The sequence below is a fragment of the Oryctolagus cuniculus genome, chromosome 1 (genome assembly GCF_964237555.1).
Source record: "Oryctolagus cuniculus chromosome 1, mOryCun1.1, whole genome shotgun sequence".
Lineage (NCBI taxonomy): Eukaryota > Metazoa > Chordata > Mammalia > Lagomorpha > Leporidae > Oryctolagus > Oryctolagus cuniculus.
In genome coordinates this window covers 205,287,650-205,305,853 of record NC_091432.1, presented here as the reverse complement: position 1 = coordinate 205,305,853, position 18,204 = coordinate 205,287,650, and the positions used below count along the sequence as shown (strand labels likewise).

General features: G+C 40.9%; 1 protein-coding gene across 3 annotated transcripts in view; it reads left to right on the top strand.

Annotated features, from left to right (window-relative positions):
* Window positions 1-17,982, top strand: part of ALDOB (aldolase, fructose-bisphosphate B) — an 88,048-nt gene extending 70,066 nt beyond the window's left edge. For 2 of the 3 annotated variants that reach the window (XM_070077580.1, XM_070077524.1), the window contains 8 exons: window positions 9,028-9,149; window positions 9,905-10,116; window positions 10,884-10,938; window positions 11,681-11,841; window positions 12,728-12,811; window positions 14,118-14,292; window positions 14,704-14,903; window positions 17,460-17,982. In XM_070077580.1, coding sequence (XP_069933681.1) covers window positions 9,038-9,149; window positions 9,905-10,116; window positions 10,884-10,938; window positions 11,681-11,841; window positions 12,728-12,811; window positions 14,118-14,292; window positions 14,704-14,903; window positions 17,460-17,555 — 1,095 coding nt within the window. In that variant the 5' untranslated portion in view covers window positions 9,028-9,037 and the 3' untranslated portion in view covers window positions 17,556-17,982. 3 annotated transcript variants of the gene reach the window in all.
* The last annotated feature ends 222 nt before the right edge of the window (window positions 17,983-18,204 follow it).

Here is an 18,204-nt window from a genome sequence, read left to right as displayed (position 1 = left end):
TTAGGAGACTTAAAAAACAAACACAGCAAAAAACCCTTGTGAGCACTCTGTGTTGTTCAGAAGTTGCTGTTTCTCTAAGGTCCTGCAAGTCTTTTAGCTTTGCTTCCCTGAACTTTGTGTTTTGAGTCGCACATCAAGTCACAGCGGTGTTCAAATGCCGAAGCCACAGGAGCAGCAGCGGGCAGTACCGCTTTGGGTGGGTCTACTCATACTCCTCTGACATGCCTGGCCAGGCTGCTGTTCACGTGAAACAATGCTGGGCAAGACCAGAGATATTTAGGTTTGCCGACGCAAGTCATTTCTCCCTGATTAATGCAGGTTTAATGTCCAAGGTTATAAACTGCTGAGAGTTGGATAGGAAAAAAGCTAATCTAAGCACTCTGTGCTCAACAAAATGTAAGCAGCTCTGCTTTTGACCTCTGACTGGAAGTGAGATGGACTCCACATGGTTCTGTCCTGTTATTCTAGACAATTAGCTTCCCTCTCTGAACCACAGTTTCTTATGTATAAAATAGGTGGAATAAAGCTTTCCTCAGAGAAGTGCTGAGATTAGAGATCATGTGTAAAAAGAACCAAATGCATCAGAGAGCCTCACAAAAAGAGATAGATATTATGATTGTTACTATTACTGCCATAATAAGAATATCATTATTTTAATGTACTAGTAACATCTCCCACTAGGTGGAATGTTTTTTTTTTAAATTTTATTTAATGAATATAAATTTACAAAGTACAGCTTATGGATTACAATAGCTTCCCCCCCCCATAACGTCTCTCCCACCCGCAACCCTCCCCTTTCCCACTCCCTCTCCCCTTCCATTCACATCAAGATTCATTTTCATTTCTCTTTATATACAGAAGATCAGTTTAGCATACCTTAAGTAAAGATTTCAACAGTTTGCTCCCATACAGAAACATAAAGTGAAAAATACTGTTTGAGTACTAGTTATAGCATGAAATCTCAATGTACAGCACACTGAGGACAAAGATCCTACATGAGGAGTAAGTGCACAGTGACTGCTGTTGTTGACTTAACAAATTGACACTCTTGTTTATGGCATCAGTAATCACCCTAGGCTCTTGTCATGAGCTGCCAAGGCTATGGAAGCCCCCTGAGTTCACTGACTCTGATCATATTTAGACAAGGCCATGGTCAAAGTGGAAGTTCTCTCCTCCCTTCAGAGAAAGGTACCTCCTTCTTTGATGACCTGTTCTTGCCACTGGGATCTCACTCAAGAAGATCTTTCATTTAGGTTTTTTTTTCCCCCCCAGAGTGTCTTGGCTTTCCATGCCTAAAATACTCTTATGGGCTTTTCAGCCAGATCCGCATGCCTTAAGGGCTGATTCTGAGGCCAGAGTGCTGTTTAGGACATCTGCCATTCTATGGGTCTGCTGTGTATCTCACTTCCCATGTTGGATCATTCTCTCCCTTTTTGATTCTATCAGCTAGTGTTTGCAGATACTAGTCTTGTTTGTGTGATTCCTTTGGTTCTTAGTCCTATCATTATGATCAATTGTGAACAGAAATTGTTCACTGGGACTAGTGAGATGGCATTGGTACATGCCACCTTGATGGGATTGAATTGGAATCCCCTGGTATGTTTCTAACTCTACCGTTTGAGGTAAGTCAGCTTGAGCATGTCCCGAATTGCACATCTCTTCCCTCTCTTATTCCCACTCTTATATTTAACAGTGATCACTTTTCAGTTAAGTTTCCGCACTTAAGAAGAATTGTGTATTGATTACAGTAGGTAGGGTAGGTAGGAATGTTTTAATCGTGGTTCCAACCACCACTTCTACCTGATCCCAGCAAATGTCATTACATCCATGCTATATTCTTTCTTCACCTTCCATTTTCTCTTTCTCTATTCTCTTTTAAGAAAATCATATATATTCAAACATCAATGAATCAAGAACCAGGTGCTTTATGAGTACCAAGTGGAAATGGGGGAACTGGAAAGTGTGCATTAGGTGCAGATGGACTCGAAGGGGCTGATGGGACCTTTACCTGGTCCAGTGTTCTGCTGTCATTAGGGCAGGTCTTGATTGAGCCAAATGAGCCTCAATTTGTGTTTTAAGCACTTAAATTTCCTTCAGTAGTCACATTCAGTGGCTAATGTTTCCTGCTTTAGAAATGGTAAGCCTAAACTTTGCTAAGACAACCCACTTTCCAGCTTCTTGCTTTTTGATTTTTATTGACATTTCACTTTTTCACTTATAAATTCCAGTGTTACACCTTGTACCCTCAAGAGCTTTTGTTTTCCATTTAATCAGTTTTCCAAAAGAACACGTTCTTGAGAATTTATACTTCCCTGTAATCAGGTCTTCCCTTTATTTTCAGATATCCTCCTTTTATTTGTGTTATTCATTATTTGCCTCAGGAAGTATTTAATATTTTTATTTACCCTCGCTTGAATTAGATTGTGATTTATTGCGCAGGACGAAGTCTGTAGAATAAACTTATACCCAGACAGTGCCGTATTTGGGGATGCTAAAGGTGTAGATCTATTACTCTGAGTTTAATTTCAGTTTTTACCAACTTTGGAGACAAACTTAAAAAGGTTGAGAGAGAATGACAATAATGTGAAAGACAGTGGTTTCTGGCATTAGATACATCAAGGAGCTCATTTTAATTTTTGGAGACTGGGAAGGATGGGGGAGAGAAGCATTTTTTAAAAAAAATTATTTATTTACTACTTACTTACTTATTTCTTTATTTGAAGGGCAGGGCTGGGAGTGGGGGGGGAGTGGAAGATATTTTTCATCTGCTACTCACTTCCAAAACAGCCGCAACAGCTGGGTCTGGGCCGAAGTCTGGAACCTAGAACTCCATCTGTCTCCCACGTTGGTGCAGGGGTCCAAGCACTTGGGCTATCCTCTGCTGCTTTCCCAGGCACATTATCAGGGAGCTGGATTAGAAATGGAATAGCCAGGACTAACTGGCACCCAAAAAGGAAAACGGTGTCACAGGCAGTGGCCCAACCTGCTGTTCCACAACGCCAACCCCCAGAATGATTTTTAAATAGAATGTTTGAATTTTGTTTTTCATCCAGGTGAAATCCACATGAACAAAATTCAAGGATTCAGAATCAATTGGTTTCACAGAAAGATCATTTAAATTTAACTATAAATGATACAATAAATAGTTGGAACTAGCTACTAACTAAACATTAAAAATAATGAGGACACAGCACCATTGGCCTAAATTGGAAATAGCCATCCTTTCATCCTATTGTATACAGGCACTTCACAAACTCATTTAATGTTCCTGTGAAAATGAGATCCCATTTTACTGATGTGAAAATTAAGGCTCAGTGTATTTTTTTTTCTAAAAAAAAAAAAAAAAAAAAAAAAAAGCCCTTTGGCTGGCCAAAGCCACATGCTTTGTAAATGCCAGAGCTAAGCTAACATTCTTCCCAGTCTCACTTCATGGACTGCAGAGCTCAGCTACTCACCAGCTGCATGAGTTAGGGGATTCTCCTAATCCACTATGCTTCAGTTTCCTTACCTGTACAACATAGCGTCTGGATTAGGAACCACATAGTCTAAAGACAGCCCTTGTAGCTTAACATTGTAGGAGCATAAGGAGGGTGTGTAAGGATTGTAAGGATTGGTTGCTTATGAGCCAATCAGAGGTATCAAATAGACACCTCCCTATCTGGCCAAGGTAGGAAGGGGAGGGCAAAAGTTTAAAAAAAAAATCTTAAATGAGATCTCTATAAAACCTGTGTGTTTCCAAAGACCTGTTGCATTTGGCAGCAGCTGCCTCACGCCAAGTTTCTGATATCTACGAGGACTCTCCTCTCCATAACTGTAAGTAAAGAACTTCCTTTGAATACCTGGACTGCACCAGTGAACAAGGGGTTAGTGACAGCACTAAGCCTGTAGAGGGAGAGGTCTCTTTGCTTTTGTTTTCAGGAAAAAAAAATTGTCGATGGCCGAAAACTTGCTGAATCTGTTGAAATGGATTTTTTTTTAAGTGTAAATGCTCCTTTGCTGCTTTCCTGGCTTTTTGAGTGGTTGCGAAATGCTTGAGATTGATTACCACTTACCTCTGTTAACTGCATGAGGTACACTTAAGTGTCTGGTCTGGACAAACAACAGAACATACCTATTTGGTTAGGTTCTGATCCAATGAGATCCCTATTAATTTCTACTTTCTCTTTTTTTAAAAAAAAAGTTATTTATTTTTACTTGTTTGAGAGGCAGAGAGACAGAAACAGATGATCTGTTCAGTGGTTCACTCAGCCAATGTCCACAACATCAGCCAGGGCTGGACTACAGTAAAGCCAGGAACCCGGAACTCAATCAGGATTTCCTGCATGGGTGGCAGAAATCCAAGTATTTGAGCCATCACCTGCTTTCTTCCAGGAAGCTGGAAGGAGAGTAGAGCTGGCACTCAAACCCAGGCATTCAGAAATGGGATGCAGAGGCATGCCAAGTGGCATCTTAACTGCTGTACCCCTGCTTTCTCTTCTCATAACAACTAATTTCAATTGTTTATTTACATATCTTTTGCTTCATGCTGTTTTCTGCATTCTTGTCCCACACCTGCTGGTACAAGCACTGAAGTTGCTTTGTTACATAAATGAATCCTTGTAGTGTTTTGCCCCTGGCCTTCACCCATGGCTCAAAGGAGGAAAAGGAACAGGATAGGAAGCTTCACAGAGCGGAGTCACCATTTGAGTATGAGTTTCAAACATGCCACTTGTTTCATGCCTTCTGTAACACTTGTTACAGTAGATACTGGGAAAACTAGATAGCTTAAGACATCAGGAATCAACAGCTGTTGATTTACTGTGGTACATTTCTTACTATCTGGAAAATTGGCATATTGTAAAGATATGTTGTCTTCTTTTAACATAAACTTCTCTTTAAATAGTTTCCTAGAACTCCATTAAGCTACCCTGGATACAACAAGGGCTTGGGCTCTGCTGCCAAGGAATTCCTGACTTTGGCCAAAGCAAATCTGGGAGACACCAAGGTCCAAGTTAGAGTCAAGGTGTAGAGCAGGGAAAGGGATGTAGTAGCTGGAAACCCGAGTTCCTTTGTCTTAGGTGCCAGTTTAGAGGGAAGAGCAACACTCAAGTTTCTTTCTGGGGTACTCTACATGTACTCAAAAGCACAAGGAGTCAGACTTCCCTGTGTCTTCCCTAAATCATTTCAATGCACTTGTCACTGTTGCATGCATCCATAGAAGCAGTGCATTGCTGCATAAAGTGCATGGCAATCACAGGCTACCAATGAATACACCCTGTCCTACTGTTCTTGAAAATCCATCTGCCTTGTGTATGGCGAAACAAATGGACCCACTGCTGCCTTCTATTTCTCCAGAGCTTAAATATCCACATTTTATAAATTACTGGATATTTTTTCGCCTCTTCAAGGAAGGCAGAAAGAACCATATTGCGTTCCAAATGTTATTTTGCTGAAGAAGTAGAAATACGATTCTAAATCAGTCAGATGTGACTTGCAATCCTAGAACATAACAACTTAGAAGAAACATAAGACATAGTCTCCTGGAAGCTCAATTTCCTCATCCCTAAAGTGGTTGAGTTGGCACATATCCACCTGAGGACCCCTTGTGGCTCTGTTTTCTATTGTTAACTTCTAGATTTGCATGCATATGTTTATTCATTAAGAAATCAAACATTACAATAATGTATAAAATGAAATGTGAGTTTCTCACCTGTATCCCATTCTCCAGAAGTAACCAAGAACAGCTACCCTTTGCTTATAGAGAGCCATAAGCAGTACGTATGTACACTACTTTTTTAATTTTAAAAAAGTGGATATTAAATATTGCATATTTCTCTGTAATTTTCTTTTTTCTCTCGCTCAAAAATATAATGTGAACAACTACCCATCATACTTTTAAAAAAATAGTTGATTCAAGCCTTCAGTGAGTGGAGTGTTAGGGCAAAGCAATCATTCTTTATCATTACCCATTCGAAGCTCTTGTATCCCAGCAGTGAACGTTGGCCTGTGACCATGTTTTATGATTAACAGAAGGACAACATTTGTGCTGATGTAGTACAGACCTTTAGTCCCTCTGTAGAAGTTTAACTTCCTGTAAACACCATTAGTTTGATTTGACTTTTCTGTTATTCTGATTAAGTCAGCACACCCAGACTTAAGAAAATAACTTGGTAGTGAGTAGAAACATGGAGATCCCTTATGTGATTATTTTTATTTAATTAAAAAAGACAGAAACAATAATATCTTGCATTTTCTTAATATCTTATAAAGTATCTTCATGGTTATCATGCTGTTCAACAAATAAATTTTGAGTAGTTACAAGGAGCACAGTGCTCACAGAGTGCATTTGAGTCACATTGGCCACAAGAAAACCAGAGTAGATAGCAAGGAACTTCAAAAAGTTTGTGGGAAAGTGTAATTAAAAGATCAGCTTATTTGGGTACAAAAAATTTGAAATCCTGCATAATTTTTTATGATATTCATTTTCCTTGGCTTTTTGAAAACTCCTTTTATGTATTCATTTCAAAATCTTTTGCTTCAGCAAACATCTTTTAATTCTGTATTCTATGAAACATTTCAAAATACCTTCATATTATCACCATTTAATTAATAGTAAGCCTAGGGCTCAAAGAAGTTAGTAGACTTGCTCAAGGTTCTAGCTCAGGGTTCTGGGGCCCAGGTCTGTCTGATCTACAGGCAGCAAGTATCTTTGTTAATATTTCAGGTGTCTGTGAATTGGTAATGTCAGCAGTGCAGTGATGCAAAATCCAGAGTACTCTGGGGGGTGTCTTTAGGGACACTAGATATCATCCAAAAGTGATTTCCTTCAACAAGCTTACTGCCCCTTTGAATGGAGAGGAGTACTACCCCTTAACCCAACTTTGGGTTTTGCCCAAATTGTCCTTGGGCAAATAATGTAAACTCTCTAGTATTCTTTCCTAATCTGTTAAATGGGAGGGGAATGGCACTCAAATGCCTCCTGGTATTATTGTAGGAGGAAAAAAATGTTGTGGTACATGTAAAGCAATTAGCAGAGTGCTTGGCATTAAGTGATTGTTTGTTGTTATTATTAGACTATTTTTTCTATTTGTTTCATTAGAGAAAGATGTTTATCTTCTAGTAATTGTCGACTGTTGGATGCAAATGTATAATCTGAGGCAGAAAATTTGCATCTTAGTCTAAAGGTCACCACCCCCAAGATAGCTTTTGTTAGTGTGAAGATCTAGAGGCCAGGTCCAAAGCTAAAATTCCCTGACTACAATTGTTAAGGGCTAATATATAAACAGGGCACACACAATGTGCCACTGGCTGGGAAGTGATGGGACCTTGGAAAACCATCTTCTCTAGAAATTGTCGTTCATTAGTTTGTCCTAGTAGCCCAATAGGGTTCCATTCTTCTGAAGTTAAGACAAGAACCTCTGTTGAAGTGGAGAATGGCAATGAGGTCATTAGTTACACTTTCTCATGAATTAGTTCAGTAGCCATTCATTCTTTATATTAAGGGACAGGGGACTGAGTCCTGCCCGGAAGGGATGCATAAAATACTAAAAAAAAAAAAAAAAAAAAAAAAGAATTTTTCTTGAGAGAATAGACTGGGGAATTCTGCCTCAACCCAGATTGTACTTTGGGCAAGTCAGTTAATTTCTCTAATTCTTGGTTGACTCATTAGTTAATGAAGATCATATTTGGCAAGTGTGCCTCATTGCTGAGTGCATCAAATGAGAGTTGAGGTATCCCTGGGCTTCCAGAAATTCATCCTTAGGCATGAGGCATCCATCCTGTGTGAAGTATGTTGGGAAAAGGAGCCTACATAGGAAGCTGCTTAAGATAATCTATGCTACCTTTTTTTCTTTGATAGCCCAATCTATATAAAAGCATCTCCAACACCAAAGTGAGAGCCCTGTGAGCCTACATTTTCAAGACTTATCCAAAGTTGCAGCCTATCAGCAATGATCCCCTCAAAGCACCACTGCTGTGGAGGTCTTGGGGCCAGTCTCTCCTTGCTAAAACATCAAAATTAAGAAGTACTAGAGCTGGGATTGTCATATGATTTCAGCATCCTCTGAGATCACAAGAATCCCCAGTCCAGAGGCACTTAAGAAAAATCCTCCCTGGTCTTCTCCGAGTGGTCTTATAGATGACTACATATTAAAAAGGAGATGAAATTTCACACTCAATCTTTTTTTAAAGATTTATTTATTTGAAAGGCAGAGTTACAGAGAGGAGGGGGCAGAAGCAGAGAGAGAGAGAGAGAGAGAGAGAGAGATCTTGCCGTCCGCTGGTTTACTCCCCAAGTGGCCACAATGGCTGGGGATGTGCAAGGCTGAAGCCAGGAGCCAGGAGCTTCTTCAGGGTCTCTCATGTGATTGCAGAGGCCCAAGCACCTGGGTCATCTTCTACTGCTTTCCCAAACACATTAGCAGGGAGCTGGATTGGAAGTGGAGCAGTTGGGTCTTGAATCAGCACCCATATGAGATGCCACATAGAAGGAAGTGGCTTTACCTGCTAAGCCACAACACTGGCCCGTACTCCACCCTCTATGCCCTGAAGTCAAAGGGAGATAATTTCAAGCTAAGTATAGATTTCTCCTCTCAAGCTTGTTGCCTGAAGAATAATCTTCTGGGACTAGAGGATAACATCAATGTTGAGAGTAACTGCAAAAGTCCCAAGTTTCATTATCTTGCCCAGGGCACCCAATGGCTCCAGAATTGACAGACTAGAGATAGTGCATTACTGCAGTTCCCTCTATTTGTCAGGTTTCAATGAGTCACTAATCCATTGGTTCCATCTCAGGATCAGTTATCCCAAAGTTCTCTGGGAAAGGATTCTATTTAGGATTACCGTGAACATTTGATATCTCATTCTGGCTAATTGTAACTACTTAAATGAGGGCAGAAAAAAGAAAGAAATCTTAATGATTTATTTGTGAAATGAGCTGAAAGTATTCAAGGAGCCTGCTTGATATGTCTGCCCATCCCAACTTTCTTGGTCATGAACCTATCTGAACCACCTATGGTTCTGTGCTTACTCTCCTGTGCTCTCTTCCAGACCTGTCACCATGGCCCACCGATTTCCAGCCCTCACCCCAGAACAGAAGAAGGAGCTCTCGGATATTGCCCAGCGCATTGTTGCCAATGGAAAGGGCATCCTGGCTGCAGATGAATCTGTAGGTGAGTGTGAAAAATAGTCACATTGTACAATAGCACACTCTTTCTTTCTTCACTTAACAAAAGCAGTTATATTATCCTGCCTCCCTGAATGGGAGTAGAAGACTGAGCAAGCCTAGGCCTTTCCAGTCCTGTAGTTCCAGGGGGCAGATTCCTGCCAACCAATGGAAGAGACCTTCCATTTTAAGGTTGCTTGCCAGAAGTCTTTTGGATGCAACCTATAGCAAAGCTAGGAACTCATTGAGCAGGGTGACGTCATATATGCCTCTGCTGCTCATAGGAAGTCAGTGTAAAGTCAGCCAAATTAGGAAGGGTGAGGAATATCTGCAATTAGAATAGTGCAGGATTTATGGCTAAGAAAATCCTGGGTGGCACAGGGAGAGCTATGGCAGGCTTCCCCAGTCTTTCATAAAATGACGCAAGCCAGAAAAGTCACAAGCATGCCCTTTTCCTCCTTCTACTATATGTATGATAAGTGAAAGTGAGGATCAGGGCCAGAGAACCCCATGGTGGTTTCTTCCTTGAGTAATGCATACCCAGCCCATATACCACCTAATCAGCATCCTTGACAGCAACTAAGGCCTTCCTTCTTCTCCCTGAGAGACAAAAAATGAGGCAGGAATTAGGAAGATTTGAATTAAAAAAAAAAAAAAGAGCTTTGTTTTCCATCCTGATGAGGATTGCTGAGATGGTGTAATGAAGGGTGATAGGGAATCCCTGGCTTACTCCTGATGCTGTTTTTGGCCCATCCACCTTAGGAACAATGGGAAACCGCCTGCAGAGGATCAAGGTGGAAAACACTGAGGAGAACCGCCGACAGTTCCGAGAAATCCTCTTCACTGTGGACAATTCCATCAATCAGAGCATTGGGGGTGTGATCCTTTTCCATGAGACCCTCTACCAAAAGGACAGCCAAGGGAAGCTGTTCAGAAACATCCTCAAGGAAAAGGGCATTGTTGTGGGAATCAAGGTGAACACTTCATCAGCACCTCACCTGTGCCTCGGCTTGGGCCAACTCCAAGTGCACTGGCTAGGGCAGGGACAACACTCTGGACATTTTCATCATCTAATTTCTCACTCTTCCACCTTCATCTTCCCACTGAGAACCACATCCTCTTCTAGACTTTTCTTCCAATGACTTCTACTTCAACTAATGTTTCCCTAAGGCTCTTCGTCTCTCTTCATCTTAAATTTCCTCATTGCTTAAAATAAGATGAAATGAATTTTTTAAAAGTTTCTATCATACAATAATTGTTGATAATAGTCACTATTATTATTAAAGCACTTACTTTTTTAAGTTGTCTTCCAAGACTGCTCAAGAGTGAAAATCAATATCCTTCTCAAAATCTCTAGGAGTAGTTAGTGGGAGTGGCATAACTTGCCACACATCAGAGCAAAGTTAGATCTAATTTGAATGCAGTCCATCACTGGGGCTCATGACCTTGCTCTGCTGTAGAGTCTTCATCCTTATTCTCTTCGCAACTGTGCTAACACAATGCTGATATGTACAAGAGCCCAGTACATGTCAGGATTGACACTCTCTCTCACACTGTTCCTTCCCGCTAACTTCCTTTCTGCTATGGACTGAACTGTGACCTCTCAACAATTAGTACATCTCTCTAGTTCAACTTCTTGGTTTGTGAAAGATGAGAATTCTTAGCAAGCATCAGGAAATCTGCTTGTGTTGTACTGGCATCTGACACTTGCTAATTACTTGTTAATTATTTGTATCCACAGTTAGACCAAGGAGGTGCTCCTCTTGCAGGAACAAACAAAGAAACCACCATTCAAGGTAAGGATATTTCCCTCTGATATGAATCATGCCAAAGATGTGAGAGTTCTTTATAAAGTTCAGGGAAAACAGTTAAAAATTTTGCTTATATTTTGGCCCAAAAAAGTTTGAAAGTCATGAAGTTTTTTCATAATAACATTTCCCATGAACTTTTTGAAGATCCCTCATATTAGACATAGAGTGCTTACCATAATACCTTGCACAGAGAAGATACTCTGTGCCTGAAACTATCAATTTTAGAGAAAAACCCAGCTATAGTAGACAGGAAAGGATCTACACTTTAGGATCAGAGACCTTGGTTTGAATCCTAGTTCCATCATATGCAACTTAAACAATTTTGCAAGGTATGTCACTGACTAAGCAGACAGGTACTGACCACAGCTTTGGGTTAGAAACAGAATTTGAATCTAGCTTTGTCACTCTTCAGCTGTTCAAATTTGGTAAAATCAAATAAACACTTCAGAGCCTCAGGTTTCACATCTATAAAATGAGTATCATTTTAACCATCAGCTCCTCCTGTTTTACTTAAGGAGTACTCACAATGTACATCAAAACCATGTTTTTTAAATCTAGGTCTTTTGGCCAGCATTGTGATTAGTGCTTATTTGCTTGGGCATTTTTCAGTTCTCAAGGTTTGTGCAATGAAAGCTAGGACAAGGTGGAACTTCAGTTTATCAGAGACCTCATTGTAAAGTCAGGTGCAGTGGTACAAAGAAGCCTTTCTCTCTTTTGTGATTTGCAGGGCTTGATGGGCTCTCGGAGCGCTGTGCTCAGTACAAGAAAGATGGTGTTGACTTTGGGAAGTGGCGTGCTGTCCTGAGGATTGCTGACCAGTGTCCATCCAGTCTTGCTATCCAGGAAAATGCCAACACCCTGGCCCGCTACGCCAGCATCTGTCAGCAGGTGCTTTGCCTTCCCTTTGGGCTAAAAACCAGTAGACTAGATTTTTCTTCAAAGCCAATTTTTATATGAGTGTTCCTCTCCCCCTCACCAGTATATGCTGGTGGCATTTTTGACGACTTTTGCTGTATTCAAGTATGGTAAGGAAGATTTGTTTGGTCCCACAAAGCCAGTAGGGATCTCCCATTAAGAAGTAAATTCAAAGATCACTGCAATTAGCTGCTGCCCTCTGACAAAGCTTTATAAGCCAAGTCTTAAAAACGACAAGGCTGATGAGGCCAGGCACTTGCTTGTCTATACTACATAGCCTCTATGACCCTCTTAGGCTGTTAGCTAGAGGGTGATATCTCTGATCTTGTCCCAATTCACATACTTTCTTGGAAGATGATGACTTGATGCCAAAGTTTCACATCTGCAAATGTTGAAATGTGATTTGCTTTGGTGGGTACAATGCTGGGGTGACTGAAATTGTAGGCATCTGGAAATTCCCAGTTAAAACTATAAACACTGCTTGAATTCCTTAATTAACTTATACTACAGGCATCTTTCTTAGTGACTTAAGCTTGAGTGCCCTAAAAGGATAGCAGCTAGATTCTGGGGTGGCTACAGTTGTCTCTAGAAGAGGGTTTCTATTTAGTCTTTTACTGCATTCCGATAAAAACATTTAAAAAAAAAATAACACTGTTATCTTCTGGCTAAACCACAGACGTTCACTAGAGATGCCATCAATTTCTTTTCAACAGCTCTAAATCATTTACATACTCTTTCTCCATGAGGGTTTCACTTTAATATCAATCACAACTGTTGAATCTCATCTTCGGAAAGGATTACCGCTTTGGAAAGGATACAGCTTCACTCTTACTCCTCCCTCCCCCCTTTTTCTCTTTAGAATGGGTTGGTACCTATTGTTGAACCGGAGGTAATTCCTGATGGAGACCATGATCTGGAACACTGCCAGTATGTCACTGAGAAGGTAAGTTAAATTTAAAAGTTCCAATTCTATTTGGAAAAAAACAAATCTTGTTTTGTTGTAACAGCTGTTACTTAACATATAACAGCTATTATATTTCAAATAGCCTTTAGTTTAGAATCATAAGGTAGCACTGAGAAGCCAAAGGGTGCTTATAAATCTTTCACTTATTTTGGCACCTGGTATGCTCCTTATGGAAGAAGCACGAGAGTTTCAGCACCAAGACTTGGCTTGGAGAATTTGCTTTTCTACCTGTGATACCTGGAACAAGTCATGTTATCTTTTGGACCTCAGTTCCATTAGGTTTACAATATATAATATTAAAATAGTGCATGAGGCTCACATAAGAAAATTTAATTAGAAAATACTTTATTCACACACATAAGAAAATTTAATTAGAAAATACTTTATTCACATTTGACTTTTTAAATTAGCCACAGTATTTCTGAAAGAGGGTGATTCTCCTCAAACAATATGAGAAACCAAGAAATTCATAAGTCTCCTGACCTCAGTTTTTCTGCTTGCAAAATTATGTGGACTTAAATGAGATTTGAAAGCACATCTGTCTCTAAAATGTATGTTTTTATTTTTATTTATTTTTTTATTTGAAAGTCAGAGTTACACAGAGAGAGAAGGACAGGCAGAAAGAGAGAGAGAGAAAGAGAGAGAGGTCTTCCATCTGCTGGTTCACTCCCTAATTGGCCATCACGGCAGGAGCTGTGCAGTCTGAAGCCAGGAGCTTCCACCAGGTCTCCCACTTGGGTGCAGGGGCCCAAGGACTTGGGCCATCTTCTACTGCTTTCCCAGACCATAGCAGAGAGCTGGATTGGAAGTAGAGCAACCAGGACTTGAACTGGCACCCATATGGGATGCCAGCACTGCAGGTGGCAGGTTTACCCACTACGCCACGGCACCGGCCCCAAATGTATGTTTGTATGATCACACAGTTCCTATGGGGATGGAGGGTGGAGGCCAGTTTTGGTTTCGTCAACTAGCTAAATACATGCATGCTTAACAGGAGATGACTACGACCAAGAGTTTGATGGGAAGAAATAGAGAGCAGAGCTATGTCCCTACTTCATGCAATAGAGTGGCTAGATTAATGGTGTTAAAGATAGGCAGCTTGGTTGTGCTCAGTGGTTTGCAACACATTGATTGCCCTTATGAGGTCTTGAGGCTGGTCCAGGAGCTTTGGCCTAGCCACTTATGGAAATTCCTTCCTCTTGTATTTCTGTAGTTTAGAAATATTTTCAAGGTCAGTTGACTCTAAGACTCTGAGATTCACCTGATTGAACTTCCTGTCCTTCAGGTTCTGGCTGCTGTCTACAAGGCCCTGAATGACCATCATGTTTACCTGGAGGGCACCTTGCTGAAGCCCAACATGGTGACTGCTGGACATGCCTGCACCAAGAAGTATACTCCAGAGCAAGTGGCTATGGCCACTGTCACAGCTCTCCATCGCACCGTCCCTGCAGCTGTTCCCGGTAGGGCCTTCTTTCTTCTCTAACTCTAGGTCTTAGCTCTATTTCTTTGAAAGAATGATACAGCAATTGCGTTTGTCCAAGAGTCAGCTTCTATCTAAGAAACAGAGCTTACATCTCACAGGCAGCCAGCACGTCCCCTCCCACTCCACAAGGCCAAGTATTCTAAGTCTGTCTCAATGCACACAAAACATTTATTTTGTCAACACTCCACAGCCTTCTTTACTTATTAATGTCCTCCTTTCCTTAACCCAACTGGCCTCACCAAAGCAAACTGATTTCTCCACTCCAGTCCCCTGCAAATCAAGCAAAGAAAAGATTGAGACGTTACATTTCTTTTAGGCTCATTGTTTGCTTTCTCAAGCAGGGGACGAAAGCTGGAACTGATACAGTGGAATGCTTTTCTCTTTCCAGGCATCTGCTTTTTGTCTGGTGGCATGAGTGAAGAGGATGCTACTCTCAATCTCAATGCTATCAACCTTTGTCCTCTTCCAAAGCCCTGGAAACTCAGTTTCTCTTATGGACGGGCCCTACAGGCCAGTGCACTTGCTGCCTGGGGTGGCAAGGCTGAAAACAAGAAGGCAACCCAGGAGGCCTTTATGAAGCGGGCTGTGGTAAGATCCTACTACCGCATATCCTCTTGATCAAGTTGATACTTGGGGCGTGGCTTTCTTGCATTTTCTTTGGACCCTAAGGTCTGAATGGGTATTTGAAAATGTAGCATGAAAGCTCAGTAGGAAGCTTGGAGCCAGAGAAAGTTTTGATTTATCCACACTGGTGGTATAGTCAATGAAACTAGATGGAAGGACAATTTCAACAGAGACTTCAGAGGGAAGAAGGACAAGGACTAATAAGCCTTGGACATCGTTAATTTTGGGGAGATCATGAAAATCCGCCAAGAAGAGCAGCAGTTATATAATAGTATGAACCAAGCATTCTGGGAACAAATAGAAACAGGTTTCCAGGGGCTAGCGATAACAGACTACAGAGAGATTCAAAACCAAGTCCAAGAAGACACACTGGGATTGGCTCTTGGGAGTATATGAATGAGTCTCATCAGAATGGTTTCAATAGAGAGAAAATAAAAGTGCCTATTCAAGAAGTTTCTTAGGAAAAGATTCAGAAAGATTACCAGGAGAAATGAAGACAAGAAGAGGTTTTTTCAAGTTATAATCATTAGCTTTTTAATACTCTCTACAAAGCTAGGTGAACAAATCAGAGCCAGTGTCTTCAGGGAGTGTGAAGTTTAGCCAACCAGGACAGAGCTTGTCATGTTTCAAAATAAGGCAAAAGATCCAGAGGAGAGAGTCAAGATGTAGAGGAGGAATTATCATATACAGGATTGCATGGGACTAAATATTAAATATGGGTGGCATAGTTGGTCTTTGAAGGAGACAAAAGGAGGGAAGAGAGAAAAGAAGAAAGAGAATGGGTTTGGAGGTAGCTCTGTAGTGGTGAAGACATGTAGCAGTTGGTCACTGATTATACTGTACAGTATCTGCTTAGGGTAATCAAGACATGTCTGAATCCTGACAGCAGGGAAGGTTAGATGAGCTGTTGAAGAAATCTACTAGGAAACTTACCATATGTTTTGCTGAGACATTTTAGTAGAGTGTCAAGGAAGGTGTAACTGCAGTGAGAGTGAGTTTGTAGTACACCCAGCTGAGTTTCTGAATTTTCCTAACCGTTCTCTAAAGCACACAGGAAGAGTCAGATAAACCTGAATGGGAACTAGCAGGGTGGAAGAATAGTGGATTAATAAGACAGGCGAGCGCCAACTTTTCATGATAGCTTCCTGATCATAAAGGAGGCTGGACCAGGAGTTGGGTGTCATCAGAGGTCTGGTGATGAGGCTCCAATGGAAAGGAGGGCCTCAGGGAAATCTTTCTCAGGGGCCCTAGAGAGGGTGAGATTTTAGAGGTGGTGCTTTACCTGGATAATGAAAAGCTCTATTTCTTTGAAAGAATGATACAGCAGTTGCATTTGTCCAAGAGTCAGCTTCTATCTGAGAAACAGAGCTTACATCTCACAGGCAGCCAGCACGTCCCCTCCCACTCCACAAGGCCAAGTATTCTAAGTCTGTCTCAATACACACAAAACATTTATTTTGTGTACTGTACTGTACTGCTGTGTGGCTGATGGAGTTGGGAGATGGAGCCTGTCTGCTAGAGGAATTAGGAAGTGCGGGTCAGAAGGGCCATCTCTGCAGAAGGAAAGCTGAGTTTGTTGTCTAGGACAGTGGTTCCCAAACCTGGGTGAGTCCATTTTAATGCACTGGTTAAAATGGGGGTTGCTGGGCCCAGCCACTGGGTTTCTAAGTCAGTACATCTGAGGTGAGGTCAGAGAATTTTCATTTCTAACAATTTGTTAAGTGATGCTGACGGCCTGTGAAACACACTTTGAGAAGCACTGATCTAAGATGTAGAAATAAGTCCTGGGGAGTACAGACAGTAGCAGCTGTGGCTGGTAGAAGAGGAAGTGGTATCAGAGTGGCATTTGAATACAGTCAGGCACCACATGACCCTGATGGCATTTCAGTCAGCTGTGGACTGCATGTGTGATGGTGGCCCTGTAAGATTACATCACCTAGTAACATTGTCACCATCTCAGTTTGTATAGTTTCCCTATTATGTTTGCACGATGATATAGTCAGATCAAGATGTGGTTCTCAGAACATGTCTCCATCATTGGGCGATTCATGATTGTATGAATAATTGTGATTCATAATCCTGAATTTACCTTTAATTGAAATTTATGAAGGAAACAAGAATGATACTTTCATAAAATCTACATAACAATTACATATTCTTATGGACAGATATAGATAGAAAATGGAAAAAAATTAAACATGCTTTTTTTTTGCTTTAGTGTACAGTTTCTCCACTTTAACTTCTAGTACTGTTTTATTGTTGGTACTAAAAAGAGACTTCTCATTAACTGACACAATCTCAGTCTTGCCAAGGAAATTATCAGAAAACTAGGGTAAAACAAGATAACATATTATAAAAGGAAAATGATGGTATTAGCAGCAATATCAGCAATACCTGTGTGAGGAGACAAGCAGTCTAAATACATGAACGTGTATTGGTTTCATTTGAGAGGTGGAGAGGGCCAAGTATAGACTGTACTTACTCTAACTGTGTTTCCTCTTTTACACTTGGTCTTTCTAGGTCAACTGCCAGGCAGCCAAAGGACAGTATGTTCACACAGGCTCATCTGGGGCTGCTTCAACCCAGTCACTCTTCACGGCTTCCTATACCTACTAGGACCTGACTCCAACCAGCCTGGCCTCAGCTCTTCTAGGTGTCTTAGCAAGAGGGCTTTCATTTGGCCCTGGAATTAGACTAAATCAAGCAGGAACTTCTGGAAACACAACACATTTTAAATCTTAAACATGAGAGGAAAAAGTAAATCAGTTATTGGCATATATATATACAAATATTAAGAATCTGATGAAATTTCACACAATAGTTTTTTTACAACAGTTCCTGCTCTCCATGCTCCAGTGCATCCAGCCAAGAAAACAATAGGCTTTCAAACAAAATCAGCTTTCCAACCACAATGACAACTGCCTAGTGAAATCCCTGCAAAGCTCGGGGCGAGAGTGAGTTTTATGAAACAATTTTAGCAGGAGTAGGTTTTGATGGAGACAGCTGCAACTGAAAAAGAAATAAACTGTTCTATAAACCTTCAGCTGGTGTTGGGTTTCACTTTTCTGCTCTTACTGTTGAAATATATTTCATTATCTAGCACTCTACTAGATGCGACTAGCAGTAATTGTCAGGATCCTCAGCTTCGGCTACTCATTAGAATCTAATAGCAAAATTCAAAGCACCCAGATGCTCAGGACATACCCCAGCACAATTAGAGCAGAAAACTCTAGATGTGAGATCCTCTGTCATATTTCTCACGGCT